We start from the raw sequence: 22,381 nt of genomic DNA, 5'->3' as shown, positions 1-22,381 counted from the left end.
ATGGCTAGCTATGGCGCGTGCATTAACTGCTAGTTTAATTAAAAGCTTCCAAAAATTAATTTGATCTCCCTGCGTCATTATTGGCATTTTTGTAATTTCCAACTTTAAATAAATGATTTCAAGTTATTTTTAAATCATTTTCATTTGCTTTTAAATCAATTAGAATTACTTTTACTAGTTCTTTCCAACTTTATAATCAAATGAACAAAAACTTGTTTTTTCTCTACTTCCACGACAAAGGTAATAAAACCAAAGTAAAAATTATAAAGACTACAAATGTGTGCTTGAATAAGTTAAAATTAATACAATATAGTGACCTATATCATGCAAGGTCTAAATTAATACATAAAAAATACAACTTTGGACAGAAAAATACTTTGCATAATTTTCAGAATTATAAAATAAATTATTAGTAAGAAGAAAAAATAAATAAATAAATAAATAAAATAAAAAATAAAATTGTGGAAAAACTATGTATGTGTTGGTAATATCATTGCTTTTCATGGATAAAGGTTCCGGCTACATGTATTGATGTGTATCATGTGATTAACATATACATAGTATGTTATTATTATTATTATTACTACCTCCGTTAATTATTATGTGCAACAAAGGAGTATTATTTGTGAGACATAAAATATTCCTTTGTTGCATATAATAATTAACGGAGCTAATATTATTTATTATTTATTATTATTATTATTATTATTATTATTATTATTATTATTATTATTATTATTATTATTCACAAAGGTTACCGCTTCTGCAGAATCTGCTTATTCTTTAACTCCTCGATAATCACAGCACGAAGATCACACCTCTACTTGGCTTCGGGCGGTCCCTATTTCGAGGTTGGGTCAAACGATGAATGCCAAGACTTATCGTTGTGTGTTGTGCTACCGGTTGGGTGTTCCATAGTTCTCTATCACGACGTCGTGCTCTACTTGTTCAAGGGCTTTTGCTGGGATCACGCGGTGTCTTATGTTGGTATTAAACATCAGCATTGTTATTCGGGATACCATTGTTAGATGTTTGCTATTGGTCTAGAAAGGAGGTGGACATTGGGTTATCTAGAGGGAACGACGGGGCCAAATGTTACTTTATTCATGGAATCGTGGTCGCGATGTGTTACTTGACAGGGTCTTCTCCATTGACATAGTTTGGGCATTCTGACTTTGTTTCTGGATGGATGGGTAGTGACCGATGCAGCCAATCAGAAGCGGTCAAGTACGAATTCAATTCTCGAGCAATCGGATATGGCTTCCTTCCTCTCTCTTTCTCTTCTCTTGGGGAGATAGAAAAGAGGTTGTTGCATTGCTGAAGCGAATCCAAAAGTTTTCGATGACTCAGGACATTGGGGCGCGTGCTGCAGCTCATATCTTTACTAGGATCGGGTTTTCTAAAGCTAGAGGAGTGGGGGCCAGATTATATCTCGGCTTCCCACTAACAACAACAATAATAAATATAAATATAAACATAAATATAAAAAAAAAAATTGAGATAGAGTGCAAGTAGGCAATCAGTACAATAATCATCTTAATATATTGATCACCATTCATCCATCAAATTAGATTATTATAAGATTTTAGGGGGCATAATATCATGAAGTAGGGGAAGGGTTAAAAGCAATACTTGATAGAGAAACAATAGATAATGATGGTTAGCAAAAGGGATAAATTATTAGCAAAAGTGGTAAATAGTTAGCGGATGGGGTAAATAGTTGGCAAAAGGGGAAAGGAAAGTAAATTAAAACAATGGTAATTATTGTAAGGTAGCAAAACATCTTTGTTATAAGATACTATTTGGAATTTTATTACGTAGAAGAATGCAACAACAAAGAAATAAAAATATTAAATTTTACCCTTCAAAATTTAAAGCAAGATTAAATTGAAAAGAATCATCCAGCTCAGAACTTACGTAGTGCCCTCTGGATGTGACAGAATGACCACATCGGGAGGAAGGTGCCTGACCAGGAAGCTTCAGTTGGGTCCAACCAGGTGTTTCATTTTCTTCCTTGCACAACAAAGAAAGAAAGCAGGAATAGTTTAGCGATGCCGTTATCTAAAGCACTAATGCATGAGATGCCAATAAGATAATTCATATCCAATCAGATTTCACTTAAAAATACAGAAATATCGCAAATCACCTTAATCTAGATGCATGAGCTAATATAAATACCAAGCTTAGCTTAGGGTAATGCAAAGAACTCGGGTTTGTTTACTTCATAACCAAGTACAATTCCCATCAAAGGCACAACTGCATAGGGGAGCTTCTCCTTCACCCCAACGGCCCTACCTCTTTCCTTCTTTTACTATGCCCAAATCCCACCAGACTCACTTGAGGCCTCAGCAGTAATTCCATAACAACCCTAAGGGCTTATTACTACCATGGTTCAAAAATGCGGTTTCGGTTACGATCACGGTAACGGTTGCGGTGTCGGGGGAACGCTTATGATGCGTTGATCGCGGACCATGTCACGGTTGTCTCGATGCAAATTTGATTTCAAGATAGTAGAGGATTAGAGCCATTAGTGAGGTGATATGGGGAGCATAATTAAAGATTTGAGCCATTAGTGGGGAGATATGGGGGAATCTTTCACTATATCTGTGAATAGAAAGTAACTTTTGTGTGAAATAATAGATGTAACTTTCAATGCGGGGTGATTTAGGGTTGAAATGTTTGATTCGGACAAAATTGCGGGGTTTTTTAATACCCCTTGTTGATGCGGACAATCTCGGTTCAGTCAATTGAATTTCCTTTACAAAACGGCCCAACCAAGACGTCGCGGCCTTGTTTTTATACCATGATTACTACCTTATCTACCAAAATATGAATTTAAGACTTTAAGTATATGTAGCTATGCTAGAGATAAAACTAAAGTTACCTAATATTACTTTTAGACTGGCACACACAATAGAAAAACAAATGTCTAATTCTAGAAGGAATCACATAAAGCATTACTGAACACCGCTTATTCCTTTTAATTAATAACATTAAGGTAGAAGTCCGCTAATAGAATGCACTAGCCTCTATAAAGGTAGAGGGCGTGCTTAATTAGTTAATCATCCGTCCCACAAACTCAAATATGATTATCTTCTATGGCCCCTCATAAAATGCCCTTTTATGAAGTTACTTAGCAACAATGTATGGATACAACTCACATGACACTTGCAATTTGGGGAAGTAAAAGAATAATCAACAAGTTACCTTCTTCAATGATTCCCTTTAAAGCCCAAAAATCCCCCACAATTCCGCTGCTTCCTGCAAAATGTTCATAAATACGCATTCTAAAGTAACTCCAACAAAACGCAATTACAAAAAGAATCTTTAAAGAACAAAAGACAAATGTACTATAAATATATGGTAGTAGGATAATTTTTTGACTTTTGTCCTAAGATTTTCTTTATTGATTCATTTATTATGTTCCAACAAGCATCATTGATAGGGATTGTCAGAGTGGGACCTTAAAGAAACTGAGATAGATATAGTGATGAGGCTGTCAAGGGAACGGCTGCATTAGACAAAATTGAAACCGGAATACTTAAAAGACTTATTGAATCGCTGCAAATTTACTTATTTATTTGTTCACTTTGGGAAGAAAAAAAAAATCAATTATGATTCCAGGTACGCGAAAGTTGGGCTTTCACTGTTTTATGATTAGGGCATATATACTATTTTTATCCGTTATGGTACCTAGAGTATTGGAACCTCTTTTGACCTGATACCTAATCGGTCTTGGTCCCAAATATTTGCGAAATGGAAACCCTCTCATTTTGTCACCCCAAATGAAAATCACCAACTCCGGCTCTGACTTTGGTTCCAGAACCGACAGTTCCGTAGCGGTTTCGGTTCTGATTCTAGGTACCCTGCTTTTCTTTTCTTTTCTTATCTTTCTTTTTTTTTTTTTTTTCTTATTGGTTTGCTCACCCAATTAGGTACTTTTTAAAGCATTGCAAATACCAACATTAAGTGTTAGCAAGGAAAAGAGAAGTTCAATTTGAATCACAATTTGGAAGTGACTCAATGTACTACCTAATCGTTAGTACACGTGCGGTAACATAATTGCAAGCCTTCACTGAACCACAATTCAATAGCATAAACCTCATAGCAAAATAAGAGAACTAAAAAGGCTCAATCTCCACACAAAAAAAATAAATCTACAAAACAATTATAATTTTTAAAAAAAAATGAAGTTTTTTAGGGTCGGTGATTAGGATTTAGGAATAAAGCCAAGGGACAAAATCCTCATAGAAAAATACACAATCTTTAAATAAATACAAACTAAAATCTTCAAGAAAAGATCTCCTAAGACCCTAACATCACAATTGATATTGAAATTTTATTGGTTGCCTTTTTTTATTATTTGTTTACAACAACTTCAGAAGAACAAATATTAGTCTGCTCAGGCATGCAATATTTTTTTTTTTCTCACCTTATTCAAAGACAGGAAGTCCTGAGAAGAGAGTATATATCATAGGCAAATGAAGAGAATAATGGATGTTACCTCTTCCCCCGTAAACTAATAGTCGTTTCTCAACCATCGTTGCTGAATGACCACATCTAGCAGGAGGCACTGTTCCCGAGATTGACAGCTCTGTCCACTCAAGAGATACTGTTCATGTGACACAACACAATAATGCCAACATCAACAAAAATATTGACAAATTAGCTCAAGCCAAAGATGTTGGGGAGGAAAACCATTGCCACAGAAAAGTGAATTACTTGTGTCCAAAACATACACGTCTGACAGCCACTTTTTACCATCCCAGCCACCACACCTACAATAAGGCAGGATAAAATGGCATCACTTAAGTGGCAAATGGACATCAACAAAATATTAAAACGCACATGACAATCTTCTGATTTCCAATAGGTGCAGCAGCAGCAAAATCTCGAGCCGGAGGTAAGTCACCAAAACCTGACAATTCTGACCATTGCCATATATCTGATTGAATTAAATAGTTTCATTAGGAAATGTTTAGGAAGTACAAAATTTAAAAAGTGAATACAAACTCTGTTGTCACATAACTAATGCAAACAAAGAATCCTAGAATGATTATAAAGACGTTACCTGTGTCCAGTACCCAAAAGTCACCAAGCCTGAAATATAAATGTTCAACAGTTAGAAGAATAAAGAAAAATCCGGGCTAGAAATACAAAACAAAGTGCACAAACCTTTTGGCACCCGAACGTCCACCAAATATAAACATATGGCAGTCGATAGCAACAGCTACATGAAATGCCCTGGGGCTTGGACCAACCTGTCCATCAGAACCACCACCAGTGCACTCAGGCTGAAACCACAGCTTTTTCTCTGAATCAGTGAAAAGACAATGTCAAAATAGAACAAGAACAGCAGATTCTAATATTCCTTATAAGATGATAACAGAAGCCTCATGTACAGATAAAATAAATAAATAAAAATAAAAAGAATGCTAGTATGCCAAATTCCACATTTTAAAATATACTTCCTCCATGTAGCTATCACATTGTACCAACACCTTGAATTTAAAGATTATGCATGATTTTAAGGCAACTTTTAGCTGAACCTTTCAATCTCTTCCCATCACTCAATTAATGCAAGAGAAAATTGAGATTCCGTGCATTCAACAAAGCTAATTGAATCAAATTAAAGTGAATTACATGAAAGTCTAGAGAGAGAAAGTCTTCCATAGCTTGAAACCCACGTTTTTGTTCTTTGATTTTGAGCTCGATTTTAATGGCGAAGAAAAAGAAGGGGAAGGGAAGCAATAATTCAAGCTCAAAATCCAAAAAGAAGTAGAAATCGAAGCAAGATTCAAGACCCAGAACGAGAAATTTCACCAAAAGGGTAGAACAGAGCATGGCTTCGGAAGATATTTCAGTGGAAAGCTGGTTGGATTCAATGGTGGAGAATGAGATTCCGGTGAAGGAAGTTACCCCTGAATGAACAGCATCAAGGTGACTTCAATCAATGGCTGAAGGTACTTCATTCGTCTTCTTTACTTATTGATGATGATGTTGATAGAACTGCTGATTGTAGTGGTAGTGCTGTTGATTTTGATAATCCAACTCCTTGATGATGCTTGAGGATCCTAATTGTACTAGGAATAAGGTTTCTCCAAGGTTTGAAACTCCTGAAAATTTGACCCAATTTCAATCCCCTGTTTTCCGGATATGCCTGTTTCTCGATTGAATTGGAGAGAGAGCTTGTTTGAGAGAAATGTGGATGAGGGTATGAATCTTTCAGTTGAATGCAATGGAGGTGGGAAAATTCAGATAACTATCTAGTTTGCTATGTCATTGGAGCTAAGCCACTTTTTTCGATGATTAATGGTTTTGTGAGAAGAATTTGGGGAAATTTGGTATTGATAGGATTTCGATGCATCCCAATGGGGTGTTTTGGTAAGATTCAAAACTGTGGAGGGTAGGGAGAAGGCATTGAATTCTGGTCCTATTCTGTTTGATAAAAAACCTGTGATTGTTAAGCAATGGCAGATATGGATCTTGCTAAAGAGCAGTGACTGAGGTGCCTATATGGATCAGAATGCCAGGCTTGGATCTTAAGTACTGGTCAGAACACCCTAATGAAGCTTGCAGCATTGGGTAAACCTGTCAAACTGACAAGGCTACTGCCACTAAAGAAAAGCTTGGGTATGCTAGATTAATGGTTGAGATGAAGTTCAATGGTGAGTTTCCTAATACCATTGAGTTCCTTGATGAAAAAGGGATGACTATGGTGCAGAATGTTGTCTATGAATGGAAGCCTGAGATTTGTTAAATGTGTAAGGGTATTGGACATGAAGAACCCCAATGTCCAAACCATAAGGTTCAAGCTAGGAAACAGCAGGCTAAGGGACCAGGCTAATGGACAGCAGCAGCCTAAGGGAAAGAAGTATGGTGCTCAGAGAAAAGAGGAATGGAGACCTGTCAGAAGCCTATTCAGAGCAATGTCTGATCAATTTGATGATGTTCTAGTCAAGGAATCTGAATTGGGGTACAAGAAGAATCAGGTGTGTTCATGATTAGCATGAGTGATGTTTTATGGTTCATAAGACAGCACAGTATAAGCTTGTTTGGGCTTCTTGAAACAAAAGTAAAGGATAGGAATTTTGGTAAGGTGCTTGGTAGAGTTGGAGGTTACTAGTCAGTTTGTTCCAATTACAGTAAACATAAAAATGGGAGAATTTGGGTGATTTGGCTTCCTCAAATCTTTGATATTATGGTGGTTAGAGTTGAAGTGCAATTAATTCACTGTAAGGTGGTTCATAAAGCTACAGGCATTCAGTTTGAGGTTACTTTTGTGTATGGTTTAAATGAGGCTCTTCAAATAAAGGAGTTGTGAGAGCAGATTAAGCTTCTTGCTAAAGGAGTGCTTGATCCTTGGTTGATTGGTGGGGATTTCAATAATGTTCTGAACCTCACGGTGGGTTCTGCTATCTCTCTCTCTCTCTGAAGTAGAACCTTTTAGGCAATGTTTGAATGATGTTGAGTTGTTTGATTGGCAAACTGGTAGCATGTTCTATACTTGGAATAACAAGCAAGGTGGAGTTGATAGGGTGAGCACTAGAATTGATAGAGTGTTAGTGAACAATGATTGTCTCGATACCTTTCCTGATTTGCAAGGGCCTTATGGATCATTGTCCATGTGTTATTAAGCTTTTTTATGGCGGTTTACAGATGAAAAAGCCTTTCAGGTTCTTTAACATGTGGATTGATGCTCCTGGGTTTTTGGATGGAGTAAAGGAAGCTTCGAACGTTAACATTCATGTTTCAGTTGGTTAAGAAGTTGACTGAAACTAAGAAAAGGATAAAGGATATCAATCTGACCAGATTTACTTGTGTGGACTTCTAGATATTCAGTCTGCATAGTAATCCTAGGGATGAGGAGCTAATTTTGCAGGAGAAACAGGCAAGGGAGGAGTATACTCAAGCTCATGCTGCTAGATATAAGTTCTTGAAGCAGAAGGCTAAGGTGCATTGGTTGAAAGATGGGGATATGAACACTGCTTTTTTCCATGCCATTCTGAGAAAGAGAAGGATCTAGAATAGTGCGTATTCTATTGTTAGTGAGGATGGGACTGTAGTTCTGAGCCTATGCAAGTTTGTGATGCTTTTCTGAATTACTATAAGTCTCTTTTGGGTAGTAGTGTTGTAGCTGTTATACAAAAAGGATTTTGAGCAGTGAGCAGATTGATAGAATTTGCAGATGATAAAGCTCCTGGGATGTGACTGGCATTGCCGTTACTAAAGTTGTCCTGAATTTCTTTGCTAAGGGTAAGCTTTTGAAGCAAGTAAATGCTACTACTTTAACCTTGATTCCTAAAGTTGATAATGCTAACAAGGTAACTCAGTTCAAACCAATTGCTTGATGTAATGTTGTGTACAAGGTTATTTCAAAGCTCATTTGTGAGAGACTCAAGGAAGTTCTACTTGATTTAATAGATGCTTGTCAAGGTGGTTTTGTTGCTGGAAGGTCTATTTTGGATAATATTTTGGTGTGCCAGGATATGCTTAAAAGTTATAGCAATAAAAGAAAGCCCCCTAGATGAAGGCTTATGATTCTATAAGCTGGGATTTTATAAAGAACATGTTAGATGCTTTGGTTTCCCTGCAAGATTTGTTGCTTGGATAATGGAGTGTATATGTACTCCTTCCTTCTCTTTGATGATAAATAGTGGCTTACACAAGGTTTTTTTGCTGGAAGGAAAGGAGTTAGACAGGGAGATCCTATGTCTCCTATACTTTTTGTGATTGTCATGGAATATTTAACTAGAATGTTAAGGAAAGTGGGTAGGAAAAATGGCTTTAAGCATCATCAGAGGTGTGAGAATTTAGCCTTGAATCATCTTATTTTTGCAGATGACTTGATGTTGTTCTCCTATGGGAATATAGATACTGTGAAGCTTTTAATAAGAGCTTTGAAGACCTTTGAGAGAAGATCTGGCTTGCAGGTGAATACATATAAGACAGCTGTTTACTTTGGTAATGTGCAGGATCAAACCAGGGATGCAATTCTGCAGTTTTCTGGTATTGTTATTGGTACTATGCCTTTTAGGTATTTGGGAATTCCTTTGAATGACAAGTATTTGAGGGTAACAGATTATGATTCTCTAATTGATAAGATGCTCAATAAGATCCAATGTTGGAGCAGTAGAAACCTTTCTTATATTGCTAAAGCTACCTTGGTAAATGCAGTACTCATGAGTTTACATACATATTGGGCTCAATGCCTTCTTATACCTAAAATTGTTATGCTCTTTCCGGAGCTTTTTTGTGGGATGGCAATGCAGTCTGAGTAGAGCTCCACCCTTGGCTTGGGCCTGTAGACCTAAATTTGCTGGTGGTTTAGGTGTTAGAAACTGTTTAGTCTGGAACAAGGCAGCTTTGGGAATTTATGTCTGGAAAATAGCCAAGAAAACATACTCTTTATGGGTTGAATGGGTACACTCAGTGTATCTAAAGGAACAGGATTGGTGGCAATATGTTCCAAAGAAAGATGTTGGGTGGGGCTGGAAATTGATGTGTAAGGTTAAAGATGAACTCCAGAAAGGTTTTGTTTGCTATAAGTGGTTGCAAGGCAGCATGGAAAAAGTTCCTTAGAGTGAGTGGGTTTGGAATAAGTATAATGTACCTAAGCATTCTTTTGTGGTATGGTTGGCTATGCTAGCAGGCTTAAGACAAGAGATAAACTGTTACAATTTAGGGTTTAGTCTGATGATCTTTGTCTTCTGTGTGGAGAATGAATCTGTAAATCATTTGTTCTTTTATTGCAGATATAGTAAAAGATGTTTGACTAATGTCTGCAGTTGGTTGGATGTTGATGTGCATAATGCTAATATTGGTATGGCGTGGAAGCTTTGGAAAAAGCTTGGAAGAAATAAGATTCAGAGCAGTTTTTTTCTGGCTTCTTTGACTGCTGTTATATACCATATATGGCTTGCTAGGAATCATGTCTCATGCTGTTCTGCACCCAAATGCTTTAGTAAGAGCACTCAGAAGAGAGGTTTGGGGAAGAGCTCAGCAACTTATTGATTCAAAATGGAAGACAGAAGATTGTAAATGGCTTTTTAAGTTTAGAATTGTCTTGTAATTTGTTTTTTTGTCTTTAATGTAAGCAGAAGATGAACCACTCAGTGAATTGACAAGAAGGTACAGAAGAAGTTCCTGTTCTTTTTCCAGCACCCTTCCTAGAAGGTGGTTGGGAATTTTCAGGTTCTTAGGTGTTTGTTTGAGCTTTTGCTCTTGTGTAGTTTTGAGTGGCCTGTTTTAGGCTCTTGTATTTTGTACATTTTGTACAGTTTGTGTTATTAATACAATTACTTACCAAAAAAATTAAAAAAAGAAAATTGAGATTCCCAGCTATAAAACATTTTTTTTTTTTTTTGGTAAATAAAGAATTTTATTACCAAAAGTAAAGAGTTACTACCCATAAAAGTAGCAACTACAAGAAATGAAAGTTCAGTACATGCCCTTTGGGCCAAAGAAGCAACAAAACCAAAGCCCGAAGGCAAAACAAAGATGACAACTACGGAACCTCTAACTAACAAAGGGAGAGGAAACCGAAGCTACGACCAAAAGTGGGTAAAAAACCCAAACAACCAAAGATAACAAAAAAGGTGAGTATAAAAAGCATTGGCTTAGCTTGAAAGCATACACCATCCACCTACATCATCATAAAACCCAGTTGATAACAATCCCACAGTCAGCCTACCAGGACAGAACAACAGCATGCATGCAGTACAATCCAGGACAAAAGATCGCAGCCATGAACCACCAGCCAGCAGCACAAACATAAGGAAGCCCAAGCAAGACAGAGAAGCACAAGATGTCACGATAAAGAAAATCAACAGATACCACAGCGGAAGAGGCAAAAGAAGGAGTCCTGGAAGAACCAGCAAACAAGGTAGCAATAGGAATATCACCCACCATACAATCCAGGCCATCAACTAGTACCTCATACTAGGAGACATCATTAAAAATAGGGCATCAACCTACTACACACCAAGCAAGCTAGAATAACCATGACTCACCCATGACAACCAACTTCCACCACACCAAAACAACAACAAAGAATAGACCACCACCAGCATCACCATAAAACAGCTTGATAACACCCCATAGTCATCCTGCCAAGATAGAACAATAGCATACATGCAGTACAAACCAAAACAAAAGATCGCAGCCATGAACCATCAGCTAGCAGCACAAACACAAGGAGGCTCAAGAAAAACATAATAGCACAAGATGCCTGGATAGAGGTAGATCAACAACCACCACAACAAAGGAGGCAAAGAAGGAGTCTTGGACAAAAGCAAGAGCCAAGGTAGAAAGAAGGATACCACCCACCATACAATCCAAGCCATCAACTGCACCTCATGCTAGGAGACAGCACTAAAAACAGGCTTCATCCCACTACATACCAGGGAAGCTAAAATGACCAAGCTTCAACCATGAGCCAACCTCCACCAAAAAAAACAAAGAAAAACACCTTCCAACAGCATCACCATAAAAACAGCTTGGTAATAAACCCATAGTCAGTATGCCAGGACAGAACAATAGCATACATGCAATACAAAACAGGACAAAGGATCGTAGCCATGAACCATCAACCAACATCACAAACACAAGGGCCTCAAGCAAAGAAGAAAAGCATAAGATGCCGAGGAAAAGATAGGCCAGCAACTACCACAAAAGAAGAGGCATAAAAAGAAGTCCAGACAGAAGCAAGAAACAAGGTAGCAATAGGAGAAACACCCACCATACAAACCAGGCCATCAACTAGCACCTCATGCTTGGTGACAGCACTAAAAACGGGCCTCAACCCACTACACACCAAGCAAGCTAACAAGACCCAGACTTAATCATGACAACCAACCTCCACTATCCACCATCAATCGACATAATCATAATATCACAGCTAAATAACAACCCAGAAACCAACCTGCTAGGACGACAGCACGGCAAGCATACAATACAAAACAGGATAAAGAATCGTTACCATGAACCATCACCCAACAACACTAATCACTAGGAAGCCTAAGCTGAAAAATGTAACACAATACATCTAGACCGTAGAAACACTCAAATAAGCAATTTCCATTTTAACAAAGATAGTAAAAGGGAGGTAAATAATAACTATTCAACCATCCTTTTACAATTGAAGAACACCAGGGGCTGCAATTAATGGGAGCTGCCACCAACCTCAAAGTCAACCTCCAAGCAGCAATCCCATCCCGCAACCAGAAAAGCTCCGGAGAAAGGTTGAACCCAGAAATCACAGCAAAGCCCCGACAACAACACCAAACAGGGGAGAGAGAGACGGCCGACGAACTTGCAAACTCGCCGAACAACGAGCCTGCAAACTCGCATACCACCTCAAAACGCGCCCCAAAACCCACTGAATTAGGCCACCACCAGCAAAAAAGAATAGAAAAGAAAACCAACCACCGGCGGACTAGCTCAGAAACCGACACCAATCGATGAACGAAAACCCAGAAAATCGAGGATTTGAATTGGAAATCCAAAGCCCCAAAAACCCGAAATAGCTAACGAAGGAAAATCAACACTTACAATAACCGGCTGCTGGGAAAAAGAATTGACCCGAAACACCACCCAGCCACCGATTCAACCAAAACACCACCGGAACAACACACTGAGACCCTTCTTCAATCTTGAGCAGAATCGAAGAAGGAACCCGGATAGACTTGAACCACCTTCCAGCGGCCAATTCGCCCAAAAATCAACAGTCGAAACTCGCCGAACGCACCCCACACACCATCAACCTTGAGCGAAAAAACCCAGAAAATCGGGGGTTTGATTTAAAAAATCGAAGCCCCAAAATACCCGGAATCAGCCCAACAATTGATAAAACAAACCTTCAGCAATTTCCGACTGCTGGGAACTCGATTAACCCCGAAACACCATCCAGCAGCCGAATCTACCAATACCGTTGCCGGAACAACGAACTCTGACCCTTCTTCAGCCTTGAGCGAGGAACCCAAAAGGTCGAAGAAAAATCCGAGAATTCCAAAAAGCTCTTAGGGATTGTTTATTTTTAAGAAATTGAAGAACAAAGAAACCTACTTCTACAATCTAACCTTTTGGAGAACGAATCCGATGAAGGCAACCACCGAATCATTCTCCATTGGGTTAGAGAGAAGCAAGAGTTTCTCTCTCTAGAAACAAAACCCAATCATATATTGAATAAAGTATCATCAAATCACTAAGGTTTTCATAAGAACAAATTATAATACCATACCAAGTGTTATATGAGCACTAGGCTTCATGAATTCTTTTATAGAGCTACAATAAATTAAAATAATAAGTACCAAGAGGTGTTTTGCTTGTACCTGATGCACCTTGAGGACTCTTAATAGCAATCACCCATTCACCCCTTATGCCTCAACGATGCAGATGCATTATTAAACACACTGGTTCCAAAAGATACATGACTTGCCAGGATCACAAAGAGAAAAAGCTATTCTTAAAGAAAGAAAAAAATTCCTCAAACTGAAACTGATACTTTTGTAGGGAATATTAGCTGGGTTGTTCAGTTATGCCTCTAACAGAATTAGCCCAATTAGGTAGGTAGTAACACGATTCATTTACTTTTTTTTTCTTCACTTTTTTTTCCTAGGGAGCCCATTGTGTAATAAACTAATCTGAGGGGCATTCTGGGTAGTCTAGTATTAATAGGTATTTAGGTTATCAGCCTTTAGTTTTATTATTAGTAGAGAGAGAGGGGAAAGGAAAAGTCAGGCATATTTTTGGAGTGAATCCTTGGGAGAGTTGTGACTTCAAGTCACTATTTTGAGAGTAGTGACCTAAAGTCACTAATAGAGATTGGCAACCTAAAGTTCCAGGCTTGTACAAACCCCTTGCCTTTCATCGAAGATTCAACCTCTCTCTTTAATTTTCTGTCTTCTTTGTGTGAGTAAAATTAGTCAATCGTTAGTCTATTACACAATGCTGACTGAAATTCACCTTTGCATAAGGATAATGGCAGACAATGGACATAAATAGAGAGACCTTGGTATATATTTGGGTATAGACATATAGTTGTTGAACAACTCAACACCATAAAATTCAAGATGAAACAGTTGGTCGGATTTTTTGAGGAAATAACAAAAGGATAGTGGTTGGTGGTTTTCCCAGATGTCATCAACTACCTTCTCTAAGGCATCAAACTGAAGAATGTGTGACAAAGATACCAAACTCCATAATCTGTCCAAATTTGAAGGAGACATGGATCCAAAAGTTCCTTGGAAATATAGTGGGTCTTTTATACAGAAAGATATGGATGATATTAAGAATGCAACCCTTATGTTCATATGAAATGCTTATTTATAGTATGATAGTTCAAAAGAGGAGGAATTTGTGTTCTTTGACTTATTTGAAAATAAAGATGCAAGAACGACTGCGTAATGCACCAGCCTCAGTCCAAGCCACCCATCCAGTTTACTAATGCTAAATTGCTAAGCACCAATAGAATAGTAGAGAGAGAAACACACCGTAATTCTGTTAGGCTTTGCCTTGAGCAAGAAGTTTCAGGGCATTTAGGATTTTTACCATGGAGAGTAGACCCGACAATCCTGACCCAGTCCTATGACCCGACCTATGACCCGAAATTGACCCAAAAACATTGTCCCGAAAATGACTCGAAATCCAAAATTGATCTGACCCGACCCATATCCAACCCGAAAATGGGGTTGATCTGATCCTGACCCGACACTCAAACGGACCCGACCCGAAATTGACCCAACCTAAAATTGACCCCAAGTGTTTGACCCCAACAAACCCGATACCCGAAATGTCCCAAACTAAAATTACCTAATAATTGAATTTAAAATGTCTTTTACTAATTTCATGGATTATGATGCTAAACCTTCTAACTCTATAATTTGGAAAGATAATTTAGCAGGGAGGGAAATTTTGAAGAAAGGGATAATTATCAATATAGGGGATGGAAATGATACTTCACTTTGGTATCATCATTGGATTGGCGATTGTCCCTTGTACCTTCTTACTAATATTTCAATTCCAAATTCTAAAGGTCATTGGCGTGTCTCTAACATAATTAGAAATAATGAGTGGTATTTAAATGATGTTGTTCACATATAATTCCTCCTTCTCTTTGTTCCATGATTCTTGCCTATCCCCTTCCTAAACTTGTTCATATTAAGGATAGGCTTCAATGGACTTTAGACAAATCGGGTTCTTTCACTATCAAATCTGCCTACAATTCCACTCTTCCTCCAAATAACCTCAACTCTTCTTTTCTTTGTAATTTCTCTTGGAAAAATTTGTGGAAAATAAATTGCCCCTACAAGTATAAAATGTTACTTTGGAATTTAGTTAGAGATATTCTTCCTGTGGGCTCTATTCTTAGAAAAAAAATAAGCTTCTTCGATCCTATGTGCATGAGATGTGAACATCCTTTGGAGGACTCCTTACATGTCTTTAGAGATTGCCCCAATTCTTCTGCCTTTTGGTCTCTAATCTTTCAACATTTTGCCTATCTCAAAATAGATTTGCAAAAGTTTTATAATAGCAATTTCACGGATTGGTTGGCTTTTAACTTTGGAAGTTGTGGTAGTTGGAAGAAGGTTTTCTCTGTAGCTATTTGGCATATTTGGTCAGCTAGGAATATGGCTATTTTTTAGCAGAAAATGTTGCTAATCCAGTCCACTTTTAACAAATTCTTGGTGGATTATCAATATACTATGCAATTATCTCAGGGCTTCTTGGAGAAATCTGCTTCATCCTCAAATCAGTCTATTAGAAGGTGGGCTCCTCCCCAAAAGGGGTATCATAAGTTGAACACCGATGGCTCTTGGATCAGTGTGGACAATGCAGGTGGGGGTGGTGTTATCAGATGTGAGAAAGGTCTTTGGGTTATTGGTTACGCAATGAGGTTCAATGCTCTTTCTTCAGCTGCTGCTGAGCTCATGGCCATTCGTGAAGGTCTTTTGAAGGCATGGAGTAAAGGCATTAAGTTTTTGGAGCTAGAAACCGATGCTGATGCTCTCACTAAAATGCTCAAGGATCCAAAGGCATTTGAAGATGGGGATTTGGGTAATATAATAAGGGATGTTGCTTCCCTTTTGGAAAGGCAATGGACAGTCCAGGTTTTTCATGCAAGGAGGGTTGTTAATGAAGTTGCTGACAGGTTAGCTCACATGGGAAGGAATAAATTCAAGGCTGGAGAATCTGTTCCTTTCACTTATCCTCCAGCTGATTGCTTCGACATATATGCAGCAGAGATCCCTGATATGGCAGCCTAGTCTCCTTGATGCTAAGATCATCTCAGTTACTGATTTTCCTCACTCCAGTCTTCTGAAGAATGATTTTAAGTACTGTCGGCTTTTATTGAACTTTATCTTCCTGTCTCTTAAGCTAGTTTGTTTATTTTACCTTACTGTCTGTAAACCAAACTATCCTATGTTGGTGCTTCTTGACCAGTCTTCTGCTTGGTCTTTTTTTGCCCTGATGGACTGTTTCATCAGGAGCTTTATGATATAATATAGTAGTTTCCTTTTGTGTTAAAAAAAAAAAATGTCTTTTACCAAAAATAACTGAAATTGTTCATATTCAACCGTAACTAAGCTCATAAAGTGAATTGATAGTTTTTATTATAACAATAACAAAATATATACTCCGTATAAAATTATTGATTGAGCCTGATTCACAAATGAAACAATTGATTTTGACCTAACCCGAACATATTTGACCCGAAATTGACCCGACCCAAACATACCCGAATCAAAATTGACCCGATCTGAAATCGACCCGATACCTAACCCGAAACTCGAATTGACCCGACCCAACCCATACCTGACCCGAACATTAGCGACCCAAACCCGACCCGAATGACCCATTTGCCAGGTCTAGTGGAGTGTATAAATAAAGGTCAAGGCCTTCAAGATAATCTTTCAGAAAATATATTCACTTTCTTGTCTAAATTAAGGTAAGCATACTTAGCTAATGATTTTATAGCATTTATATCACAATCTAGTAGCAGTTACTTTGTAGTTCTTATCTTTCCAAATTCTTATACTTGGTCTTCTACTCTTGTTTTTCATCTATATATCAGAGATTTACTCCTAGTATAAACGGAATGATAAACAAAATTAGATAACTGCAACAAGGTAGTACATGTGATGAAAATTATGTAACTAAGCTAGAAAAGTAGTATACATTGTGCCAATTGAAGAGCTCTAAGGAACAGATAATGCCACATTTGACTTAAGGCTTAAACTCAAATGTTGTCGCAAGCATGCAACCAACAACAATACCATAGCCTTATTCTCAAAAGGATGGAACTTCATGAACCAAGAATTTATCTCATGTAGTCATACACAAATCTTTCTTCATTCACTACTATCTAGTGTGTATACTCCTAGCAAACCCAATTTCTTCTCATTCATAACACCCTTTATTTAAATCATCTTTAGCCTCCCTTTACTCCATTTGAAATCTCCATTATCCTAGTATTATAAGTTCCTTACCGAAACATCTCGCATACCAAAAATTGACAAAGCCATGTTTCCCTTATATAAGTATCAGTATTTGCAGCACCAACTTTCTTTTAAACCACATCCCTTATTTATCCCTTAAGGTTTTCCTACACATCCATCATTGATGTCAACATAGGCATCTCTACTAAACTCATCTTAACTTTATTATTGCTACCTCATTAGAATTGCAACATCCTTTGTGTCCTCGCAAGCAACATCAAAAACAACTAAGTGTACTCACAAATAATTCACACTAAACTACTTCAACGAAGGGAGAAGAACTAAAGTCTTTCCAAAGGCAAAGGAATAACACAATTGATTATCCTAGCTAGGGAATCAAATCTAAAGGTGATTGCAATAGAATGGTGAAGTGTTTCATCATTAATTTAAGGTCACAATCACACGTTATTGTCCAACAAAAAACAATACGAAGTTGTAATTAATGACCATGGATGATCACTAGAAGTGTCAAAGGGAATTGCCAAATGATGCAAAAGAGGAAAGTTAGAGAAAGAAAGGATAGAAGAAAGGGGGGTAAATTAAGCACTTTGACATATTTTTTATGCTAACACATTTGTCTTGATAGCTTAAACGAGCATCATTTTCACTCAGTTTAATCTCTAAAGGGAACATTTACGTCACCCGAGTAATTATACAAATGTGCATTCACAAATCTTATTGGAAAGAGAATGGCTCTTCCTCAATGGCCAAGAAGGTAAATAAGCATTTAGGAGGTGAACATTGGAGTGGACCCTCTTAGGACACAATTCTTTTTTATGTTACTTTACTCCTTCAATGGAAATTTCATTGTGGAGTCATGTACTGCGAACCTGAGCATGAAAACACCTATTCTTTGGAGCATCATATCAATACAAAAAGTTTACTTTAATGCTCATAAATCCGGAAGAGCTACAGTTTACTAGGAATGAAGTACAGCCTTTTCTTGCTAGATGCCTTAGATAAGTTTATTAATGCAGGAAAACATCTTCGTAAAGGTGAAAACTTGGAAGATAAAATGCAACCAAGATCAACATATCAGCAGAGAAACCTATGGTCTTGGTGGGTAATATTAAGGAAAATCGGAAACACATCCGGGTTTGTAGATTCAACGGCACCAAAAACTCAAGCTTTCCCCTCTAATTGAAATCAACTTATTAATAGTATAATGCAATATATTGATTTCAAAACAAGGATTCCATTCTTGCTGGTGAGTGCTGACTACAAGACAGAAATATCACTTATTTGTAAATTAATGCTATGGAAATCCAATGCTTTGAACCATTTCACTACCAATTCGAGACATCAACATAACAACCATGAGGTCAGAATAGGGTCACTGCTGGGATGTTCAAAATTGAATGCAGCTTCATTTGGATAGTGAAAAGCAACAAATTAGAACTCGTACGAATATTATGTCCAAACCAAATTGAACAATACAATGCAAAATGTAGCTTATGAGCTTAAATTCACTGAAAATGTTCTAATGAAAGTGAGAGTGTTGCTTGCATATTTTCAGAGCATGTAAATGTTTTCCATAATTATTGCTGGGAATAATATGACTTAATACAACTATATGATTAGAACCATATCGTGAAATTTGCTGATTACTGTAGAAATTATCAGTGTTTAGTTAATTACCTATATATGACTAAAAATTTGGGTTGATTTTTTTCTTACGCATGACTGATATTTTGAATTGTATCAATACATTTTTCTTTTAACTGAACTATATAGATACTATGGTGATTTCAAAGCACTAAAATAACAAACTCACAGCACTTTGGCTTGGCACATGGCAGTTGATAGAGAATTTTTTGACCCACATAATTACACAGCTGAGTAGGTTAGTTTAATGTTTAGGCTGCTTAGCAATGTTTGGCATTATCATCAACACAACTGCAAATGACCTACTTACCAACTGGACATCGAAATAAAGCCCCAATCAATATCAGACATGAACCAAATGAAGGCCAAAAAACAAAAGCTTCCACTTCAAAAGTTCCAATTCCAATCACCTCATTTGAATTTTACATTAGGCTTCAATTCTGATTGCTAACTAGAAAGTAGAGCGGTTGCTAATTGTGAGAGCTGATACTTTCGACTCTTTAACTTTTATTCATCAATGACAACATGTAGGCTATCTATATAAGCAAGGACATATAAAGACCCACACCTTGCAACATAAAACCCAAAATTGTTGAGTTTAGCAAGAAAATATTAAACCCACGTTAAACCTGTTCACTACCCTTTGCCTTCAAGCTCAACCATAGGCCTATGGGCTACGATAGCTACGTATGGAGCACTCTCATTACCAACCCAAGATCATTAGAAGCTTCCAAAGACTTCAACATCATAATACTAATTTAATAAGCAAGACAAACATAACTTTTTCAAATATCCCGATATCCCATCTCTTTTCTCTTTTACTATCCTCAACTTAACACCGCTAATCTTTATATATCGTAAATGTTCATAATTAATTCTCAAAACCTTAACATACCATTGGATAGCAATCAGTTTCGACAAAAAACATGTTCATCGAATCTCTTCCCCAATTTTTGAAAAGGCGCGCTTGGGGCTACAGATCTAACCTTAGGATTATTGCTAGCATAAAAAAATCGATTACTCAAGCTCCGTATCTAACTTATAATCCTGAGGTCAGATCTTTAGTAACAATAATACACCCTTCATCCTACTCTAATTGGCCACATTAAATAAAAAGTCAGTCGTAACAAAATTCTCACAAAATTTGCATAATCATTGAAGAAAACAAGCATCTGATTACAATACCACGGACTAAATCCCAAACTTACAGCATGTATAAAAAAAAATAACACCCAATAACAGTATAAAAATTTGTTGTAACAATCAAAAGCGAAGAGAAAAAGAGAGTACCAGCATCATAGACAGTGATATCATTGAGGAAGCGTTTATCAACCAAACCTCCAAAAATCACGACTTTCGATTTCCCAATATTCACAGCACTATGCCCACTGATCATATTCAACAACCCAAAATCCAGAATCCATTAATTGAAATGCCAAAACAAAACAAAAAGAGAGAATTCAAAGTTGTTGTTTAATTTGATGAAAAATGAATAAGAATGTACCTCCGGGCATGAGGGAGAGTGCCTGCAAAATCAGCAGAAGAAGCTCGAATCCAGTAATGCATATCTTTCTCTCTACTCATTTTTGCTTTCAGCGTTTTGCTTATATAAGATCTAATTAAATTCAATAATCATTAAGATATTACAATTTTGTATTCGTTCTAGTAAATCGGGTGGGTATCCTTGAAAATTAAGATGTACCGAGTAACAATTTTTGTAGTTTCGGTAATAATGGTTTTTCACCATATACCCTTTAGTGTTCGTTTGGCGTTGCTGTAGTTTTCTGTTTTTTGGAATTTTGTTATATAAAAGTACTAGTTTTAAGTCTCGTGCCATGCACGGTAATAAATTTTAAAAAAATCATTTTAAATTAGTTTTTTTTTTTTAAAAAAAAAAAAATTAGTTATATGTATCAAATTAAATTAAAAAAAATAAATAAAAGTAAAGCAATAGTTCGATATATAAAATTACTCGGTTTTAGACATATTTAAATAGATAAGTTCAAACACGCAATATTTTAGACTTTATTGGAGCATTCACATCTATCTATATATTATACTAAAAGACAAGCGCCTCAATGTGAGGATGACAAATGTCACTCTCTCATTGGCTTATCTTAAGTATAAAATATATCTATATAATTACTGTTTACATATTCAAGCATAGTTATTTTTGTTAAACTTCAAACAATAAAACAAGTTTCTATACATGCATAAGATTTTTATGATTTCCTAACATAAATATTGATTTAATTTTTTTATAATAAATATATACTTTCCAATACTACAAATAATCCATAAAGTCTTTCCAATCTTTATTTATAGTCAAGTTAAAGAATAATAACTAATTTGAAGCAATATGATTAAAGTGGCATAATTAAGGAAACAAATATTTCGTATTTTGAAAGACTAATATTGTTTTTTTTTTATGAAAATTAAATAAAATCGATAGAATTTAGTTTGACGTCAATTATGAAATCAATACAAACATTTAAAAAAAATCAGATGTACAATAAAATATTGTGCACCTATTATAAAAGCTACCCTGTAATGAATGAAAGTTATTTATGCTTTGTTGATAAAAGTTACCCAAAATAGTCTACAAGTTATCCTAAATTCAATTCAAGTAATCGGATGAATACAAAAGTTTTTGATAAAGATACAAAATAGTGTAAAAATTACTTTTATCGTTTGTTGTACTCCTTGACATATACTGAATGCTGAGCCGAAATGTTGTCTTGGAAAAAAATACATAATCTTGAACATAAATTTAATTTTAATCGGCCTTTCATTTTCTATACAATTTCTTTAATTTTACAATGACCTTTTGTTTTTCTTGCATAAAAAAAAAAAAAAACCTGAACCAATAACCAATCTAAACAAGAAGAATAAAAGTTAAATTGAATTAGACATTTGACGGAAAAGGGATAGATATAAAATGTATTATAACTATTACTACTCGTATTTTAAATTGTAATATTCGTATTAACAATGATATTAATTATGAATTTTTTTTTAGAAAAACTTAACATTTTGATTTAAAAATCGTGCATTGTTCATGTACTATACTAGATATACAACAATCATGTGCAATAATTTATGTTGTTTTATACATAATAACATTTTTAACTATAATAGTATGTGTATATAATATAATATTTTTTATAATGTAAAAAAGTATATGTATATAATATAATATTTTATAACACGTGTCCTCCATAACAAGTGTTTGGTTGTTGGTAAAGTGGTGATTGAGACTACACTTGGTAGGGAGAACC

The 22,381-nt window shown here is 36.3% G+C and overlaps 1 protein-coding gene across 1 annotated transcript in view; it reads right to left on the bottom strand.

Annotated features, from left to right (window-relative positions):
- The window catches only part of LOC145629089 (protein GLUTELIN PRECURSOR ACCUMULATION 3-like), a 33,227-nt gene extending 12,495 nt beyond the window's left edge, over positions 1–20,732 (bottom strand). Inside the window, exons 1-9 of the mRNA XM_081681582.1 lie at positions 20,608–20,732; positions 20,394–20,491; positions 5,176–5,314; positions 5,072–5,100; positions 4,849–4,945; positions 4,723–4,778; positions 4,505–4,612; positions 3,208–3,261; positions 1,918–2,009 (exon numbers count right to left, since the gene is read on the bottom strand). Of these exons, the coding sequence (XP_081537708.1) occupies positions 1,918–2,009; positions 3,208–3,261; positions 4,505–4,612; positions 4,723–4,778; positions 4,849–4,945; positions 5,072–5,100; positions 5,176–5,314; positions 20,394–20,491; positions 20,608–20,687 (753 nt within the window). The 5' untranslated portion in view covers positions 20,688–20,732. The remainder of the gene's footprint in view (positions 1–1,917; positions 2,010–3,207; positions 3,262–4,504; positions 4,613–4,722; positions 4,779–4,848; positions 4,946–5,071; positions 5,101–5,175; positions 5,315–20,393; positions 20,492–20,607) is intronic.
- Positions 20,733–22,381: the final 1,649 nt, after the last annotated feature.

Source organism: Chenopodium album, chromosome 4 (genome assembly GCF_948465745.1).
Source record: "Chenopodium album chromosome 4, dcCheAlbu1.1, whole genome shotgun sequence".
Lineage (NCBI taxonomy): Eukaryota > Viridiplantae > Streptophyta > Magnoliopsida > Caryophyllales > Amaranthaceae > Chenopodium > Chenopodium album.
The sequence above is the reverse complement of the archived record's forward strand: the minus strand, read 5'-3'. Positions and strand labels throughout refer to the sequence as shown.